This window comes from Mandrillus leucophaeus, unplaced genomic scaffold, assembly GCF_000951045.1.
Source record: "Mandrillus leucophaeus isolate KB7577 unplaced genomic scaffold, Mleu.le_1.0 Scaffold9, whole genome shotgun sequence".
NCBI classification, from domain to species: domain Eukaryota; kingdom Metazoa; phylum Chordata; class Mammalia; order Primates; family Cercopithecidae; genus Mandrillus; species Mandrillus leucophaeus.
Window position 1 is genome coordinate 7,363,749 of NW_012109807.1, and position 7,149 is coordinate 7,370,897.

Consider the following 7,149-nt stretch of genomic DNA (forward strand, 5'->3'; position numbering starts at 1 on the left):
CCCTTTAAAATGGGCTTGTAGAATATGTGGTGTTTGATATAACAGTGCCTAAAGCCCCAAAACGATGGGCTGCAGGCTGTTTACACCTTACACAGGCCCACATGCTTACACACAGGCCCACACAGACAGAAAAATTTAAGATTATTATGGAAAAAAGAGTCTTTAGTAGCAAGTATTTGATGTTGTAACCAAGGTGACGTTTCCTGATAGAATAAGGTTTTCAGGAAATATATGGAATAATTTTTTCAAATTTTATTACCGAGTGTGATAACAACTGATGAAAGTTTTACCTGGTGGTTTTTAAGATAACATGATGTCTCACTGGTCCTATTCTAGGTGTCCTGCTATGAAGCAGGACATGCCAGGTAGAGTGTGATAAACCGGCAAGGCGACTGAGTCATTTTACTCCTGGTGATGCGGGAAGGGAAGATGAGGAGGGAACACAGACCTGGTGTCAAATGAACAAATACATGCCCCACAGCTCCAGAGGGAGGCCTCAGGCAGGCTTATCGCCTCTTAGAATCTCTGTCCTCAGAGGGTTTGGCTCAGAGGGTTTTGGGGGGACAAGATGAGATTGGGTAGATCAGTACCTCTCCTTCCCAGCAGAACCAGCAGCTTCTTTTCACCCCTGGAACAGCCAGGCCACCCTGCTTCCTGTCCAGTGGCCCTTCCTGCATGCACTGCCCCTGGCCCACTCCTCAGTGGCTGAGCCCCTCTTTTTGAGGACACACATCCTAAAGCACCTGTCACTCAGGGCCGCCCATGAAAAGCTGCTGACCCCAGGCTGTTTCCTCTGGGTCCTTTGGGCTGCCTTCCCTGCAACCAAGAGCCACATGCCAGACTTTTAAACCCTCTGCTTTCAGAATCATCCAGAAGCACAGATTTCAGGAAACACTGGGTGACTGGAAGCAAGCCATGCAGAGGTGAATGTTCTGGATGTTGCCAGCCCACTCATGAAGCCCGCTTCCCAGCCCTCACCTCCTCCGCACTGGCGCCAGCCCACCTCACGTAGTTACATCACTGATCAACAACAGGCACGATTCTCCTTGGGGTCTTTCCGGACCCCAAGATCTCTCAGAGCAACCGTGGAAACAGAAGTGAGAGTTCTGAAGCCAGAGGAGTTGAGTTCTATAGTCAGGGAGAGCTTGTACATGGGACACAGGTCAGGGAAGTTAAGCTCCATGCCAAGGTCCCCTAACCCAGGGGCCAGAGTGGGCCTGAACCCAAGACATCTGCCCACGCAGGACAGACACAGGGCGGCCCACAGGGAGGAGAGCCTGCTCTGCATCCTTCGGAGCCTCCAGGGTATTGGGCTTTATTCTATGAAGAGGAACCATCCGGGGTATTATTGTCACAGGCACCGTGATCATGCTCACCGCACTTGCAAAGAGGCCCCTCTCGTCTATTCTCATGAGTCCTAGGCAGTGAGATTTTCTTTTTAAGCAAATGTTTATCCATTGTTCCTCTAGACAAGGGTAGATATTACAGACTCTGTACGATTATTTTTAAATGTACACATCCTGTTTGTGACCTTTAAGGAAGGCTCTCTGGGAAAGGTATCGATTTCCCAATCTAAGGCGACTTCCTGAGTTGTCAGTGACCACAGTGAGAGCCAGAGCCACAGGCACAGATGTAGTTGTGATCAGGAGACTTGTGACTTATTTTTAACATAATTTTTCTTGCCTTATTCCCGTAAGTACCTGAGTAGCTAAAAGAGAATTCAAGTAGATTATGATCACTTTTAGCCTCTTCTCCCCCATTTTAGTAATTATCTCCTTCTCGTTTACACAGATAAACTTACACTTTTCTTAATAGGAGAGAGCTTCACGTGACAGGGAGAGGTTGTTCCTCCTGTATCGGAGCCCATCTCTCCAGTATGATCATCCTTATGGTTCCCTGCCCGGGTTAGCAAAGGCTGCTGGGCACCTGCTCTGTGTGGGGGTCCCAGGGTTATGGAAAAGAAACCGCAGATGTGCCCATGGCCCTAGGAGTTTGCCACTGGAGACGGCACTGGTGTGTTGTCTCACTGCCTCATTCACTGTTTTCCTGAGGGCTTACTGAATCGTTGTGTGAATAAAATTCTAAAGTTAAATGGAAACTTGACACTAATATTGCACACTGTGCTTGAATACAAAGCTTGTTTGAAGATCACAGAGTTATATGAAAAGCCTGCCACCTCCCATAGTCTCCCTGTGCACCTCGCCCCTCGTCTGGGCTGCATGTGCTCACAGGCGCTCCGAGTTTCATGCCAACTCGTGTCCACAGGGGAGCAAACTTCGACCTCACTCAGTGGTGGAGCTGGCCAAGTTCGGGGGGCAGGGATCTGTGGGTATTGCCCTCATTCTTCCACATGGCTGTCAGCATCCCTTTGTCCCAGGTGACATGTTTGCTATTTGCTATCAGTTCTTCCGTGCTGAAGTATAAATGAGTAAAATACCTGTAACTTAACAGATGGCAGTTTCCAGCCAGATTTCTTCAAAAGGACACATGAGCACACAGAGACCTTCTAGGTGGAACCAACAGGGCTCCAGTGACGGAATGCTGGGCGGTGGGCTTGGCACTTCCTGCGCCCCTGCTTCTAAAATCACACCTCTGAACCTTCCTCTCAGCTTCCAGAGACAGGACCAGGTGACTGTGCCCTTGGACAAATCGGGCTGGTGTGTTTTGACAGAGAAAGCTCTTGTCTGAAGTGCCTGTGCCAGCTGCCACAGAAGAGTGACACGGGAGCCTGAGACACAGGTTCTCTGCATGGTCTTGGGAAGGAGTGGCAGGTTTCCAGGAGCTGGCCCTGTACTTTAAACTCCCAGCCATTTACCCTTCTCCAGGAGGATCCTAGACCCCTCTTTGTTGAGAATCAAATTGAAAGTATTGGCCGGACGTGGTGACTCATGCCTGTAATCACAGCACTTTGGGAGGCCGAAGCGGGCGGATCACCAGGTCAGGAGTTTGCGACCAGCCTGGCCAACATGGTGAGACTCTGTCTCTTCGAAAAACACAAAAATTAGCTGGGTGTGGTGGCGGGTGCCTGTAATCCCAGCTACTCAGCAGGAAAATTGCTTGAACTCAGGAGGCGGAGGTTGCAGTGAGCCGAGATCATGCCACTGCACTCCAGCCTGGGTGACAGAGCAAGACTCCATCTTGAAAAAAAAATAAAGAAAGAAAGAATTTCCACACACATCAAGCCAGAGACAGTGTGAGAAGACTGAGCCTGGGCAGAAAAGGGCATTGTTGCTTTGGTCGTCCTTATTTCACATGGTGAGGTTCATGCTCTGTGTGTCTGTTCTCGTCCCATGAAGGTCTCTGTCGTGTCTCCAGACCATGTAAGCGACAGCACTGTCTCTGCCCGGACCTCGGACAGCAGCCTGGCACCAGTGGCCGACTTCAGTTACCCTCCAGAATCCTCCTCCTGCTTGGACAACTCTGCAGCTAAGCACAAGCTCCAGGTCAAGCCCCGCAACCAGCGGTCGAGTAAGATGAGGCGGCTTTCATCGGTAATTGGGTTTCCTTCTCCACACAGAGGCAGGCCAGGCAGGCTTAACACACCCCCCGCAAACCCGCACAACCTCACTCCCTCCCACAGGGTCTCGTGCCCCTCCGAGCACTCCCACAGTTGATGGAGCCATGCTGCAGAAGATGAAGTTGCTCATCATTTTAAACATAATCCAGATCTGTCTCTCCCTTGCAGAATCGCTCCATTCATCCATCCATCCATCCGTCTGTCCGTCATTCCTCACACACTCACTACTGAATGCTGGTTGCCTTCCCCGTGCACTCAGAGTAAAGTCCACACTCCAGGCCTGGTACATCAGGTCCTGCCTACCCCTCAGGCTTCTTACCTTTCTCACTCAGCACTCTGGCCACCTTTCTGCCTCTTGAGCTCACAGCTGCCTCTAGCCTCAGGCCTTGGTGCTGCTGTGTCCCAGCCTTGGGGCCTGAGAGTCCCCCAGAGAAACTCACCTGCCCGTTCACTTCCTTCAGAGCACTCGCCTCATGCCAGAGCGACCTTTGTAAATGGATGTGCTCTTATTGCCAGTCTTCTTTGAGACCCTGTCCCGGCTGCACTTTCAGCCCTTAGAACATTTCGGGTCACAGAGTTGTTGAATGACAACAGTTGTTGGATGAACGACGGAACAAATGAATGAGTGAATTAACAAATGAGTGAATGAAAGAAGCCGAAACACTAGCGTGGACACCTGCCTTGGACGAGGGCCTACTCAGTAGCATGGAGAGAAAAGATAGACCCCTCTCTGGGTGTGCTGCCTTGGGGTGTCGTTACCTCCTAGTCCTAGAAGCTGAGAAACTGGTTCATGGAACACTTTGGCTTCATTTACTGGCAGGTTCGAGGTTCACACAGGGTTGTTCCCTCTCCCCTACCTGATGGGCACTGTAACACCTCCCCCCTGGAGTGGGGGCCAGCCTGGCCACAGAGAATGACAGTGCTGATAAAGAGATGCTCATAGGCTAACATCCTGTGTCCTTCCCTGGCGACATGATTGGGGTGTGTTGGTGACGTACTCAGGGCAAGCTGGGTGCCTCAGCTGCAGACAGTTGGACTAGGGCCACTCAGGAGTTCAGCAGCTCCCCGAAGAGAGCGAGTTTTCCTTTGGGCATATGGAAGGTGCTCTTTAAACTCATGTCAGCAGAGTGGACTTCTGAGGGGACTAATGCTGGGGAAAGAAGCAAGGTGAGTTACCTTCAGGCTGATGTGCCAGCTAGGAACCAGGATACTTGTGCCATAGGTGTGTGTATCCAGTGCATGTACAGTTAGAGGCTGTGTGCTGTGTCAGTGTGACAAGGTCCAGTCACTGAAGACCTGCCTGTCCTCGTGCTGAATGAGACCACAGGGCCAGGGGCTGCTCCCTTCTGGTCCTCAAGTCTGTGATTTATGACTCCCATGGGGATGTCTTTTGCTCTGGCCAGGGCATTTATAGCCAGCCACAACCTGGCCAGGACTTGGTGACAGAGCGAAGCCTGGTGTCTATTCCAGGTGGAAACGCAGCCTCCCTTCTTGCTCCCATCTGGGCAGGGCTGTATCCTTCTTTCTTTACATTTGAACTTGACTTAGTTCTTGAATCCCACTTTGTAGAATAACAGAAAACCTGATGTAGCCAGTCTGTGCAAACAGGTAAACACAGCCTTTCCTTGATTTCAACTGTCACATCCATGGTCTTTCCCTCTTTTCCCCTTCCCTGCTTGGTAAGGAGCAGGCATAGGTATCTTAAGTTCTCAGAGGTGTCCATATCTTCCTCCATCCACTGTTGTGGAACCTGTGATGCTGGGGGCCTCTGTCCTTCAGTGTCCATAGCACCCTTTGCCCTTTGGTCATGAGGTCCCTCTTCCCAACCATAAGGATCTTCCTTGTGGCCTGGCCCCTCTCAGGGACGAAGGTGCTTTCAGATGCTCCCTAAATGCTCCCAGGACGGGAAAGAACACGCATGCCACCCCCTCTGCTGCCTTGTGTGGGCTCCGTGACTGATAGTTTTAAAAGGTGACCTCCATCCTAGTTTAAAAGGAAACCTCCAAAGAGGTTTCAACATCAGCAGTTTCCTGTAGTAGCAGAAGGTCATCAGCATGGCAAAGTAAAGGACCTGCAACTTTTGAAAGTTCTTCTGTAGCTTTCTTTGTGCCTCTTCCTCTTTTTACATCCAGAAGAATAGGATCGTGTATTTTGGTGCGAGTTTGCTTAGGTATTGTCACAGACATCCCAGGCATCCTGTATTCTATTAGCAAGCAGATGCCATGAAAAATGTTAAAATAATAACAAACAGCAAGAAGAAAAACCTATTGCAAACATACCCTGAGTGTCACATTTCCTGCTTTAGACAAAGGGAAGGAGAGAGCAATAGCCTGGGCGACTCTTGGTGTCTGATATCACGAACTTTCTAAAAAGATAGTCTCTACACCATGAACCTTTTGGTCATTTCCACATGTTACTTTTGAATGGTTCTCGGTTACCTGGAGCTCCTATCCTTCCCGAGAGAGCAGGAACTGACTCTGTGACAAAAGGAGGAAGCTGGACTGGAATCTGAATTCTAGAGATCTTTCAGAAGAATATCACAAGGCAGCATACGTTTGCCAAGCCAGTAGGGCTTCAGGAGGTTAGAGAAGGGGGGAATCTTAAACTGCAAAGAGTGGGAGAGTTTGAAGCAGTCCTTGGGGGTCCTGGTAGAATATCTTGGAGGTTGGGGGCAGGGGGGGGGGGGAGAGTGGGGAGGTGACAGTCACTCAGACCAAGTGTCTGGCGCAGTGTTGAGGGCTTGGTTTGACCTGAGTAGGGAGTGGAAGAAACAACTTAAGACCAGAGAATCTAGGACTGTAAATTTAGCTGAAAATTTTGGTTTTATCCTATATAGCTGTGGTTAGCTATTGGCATGATACGAGCCATCTTTTAGGAAAACCAGTCTGACTTTACTATGAGGGTGCACTCCTAAAGTGTTGACATGGGAGACTGGCTGGGATGAACACAGGGCCATAGAGCCCCAGCTGTTCAGCTCCGCCACCTGCTCCGCCAGGCTTGAACAAGGTATTGGCCTCTCTGAGCTCCTGGCTCTCAAGTGCAAAAAGTGACTCATCATCCCTTCCTCACTGGGATGAATGGAGGATTAAATGAAATAACAAGTGTGGAGCACAGAGCATGGCAGACGCTGGCTGCTGTTGGTCGCCTTCCCTTGGCGTTACTCTCTAGTCCACTGGTTTTGAGGCTCTGTCAGAGGAGCTGTAGACTTTTACTTGGGAGGCATATCTGCCATTGTCCCGATACACCTGTGAGCCCAAGTAGACCAGGAGGATACAAACTGAGAAAAGACACCCGTGGGTACATGCCTACTTAAGTGCCAACTTTAGAGTGCTGCTATCACTGCTATCACTAAGCCATTACAAGCCTTGAAGAAAGTGGGGAGCTGACAGGCTTCCTGGAATTTGCTATAGTGACGATGCTTTTTATCTTTCTTTCTCTCAGCGCGCTCAGTCTGAATCCCTGAGCGACCTGACGTGCACCCCAGAGGAGGAGGAAAACGAGGAGAAGCCACTGCTGGAAGTCAGCCCAGAAGAGAGTCCCAGCTCTGGGCAGCAGGACGTGCCGCCAGACAGAGGCCCTGAGCCTGGGCCACCGGCGCCCTTGCCGCCACTCGGAGGGGTCCGTGCCAGACG

The 7,149-nt window shown here is 50.5% G+C and overlaps 1 protein-coding gene across 1 annotated transcript in view; it reads left to right on the forward strand.

The window, feature by feature from the left end:
* The window catches only part of KIAA1211L (KIAA1211-like ortholog), a 76,591-nt gene that overhangs the window by 38,482 nt on the left and 30,960 nt on the right, over positions 1 to 7,149 (forward strand). The window contains exons 6-7 of the mRNA XM_011969673.1: positions 3,297 to 3,491; positions 6,959 to 7,141. Of these exons, the coding sequence (XP_011825063.1) occupies positions 3,297 to 3,491; positions 6,959 to 7,141 (378 nt within the window). The remainder of the gene's footprint in view (positions 1 to 3,296; positions 3,492 to 6,958; positions 7,142 to 7,149) is intronic.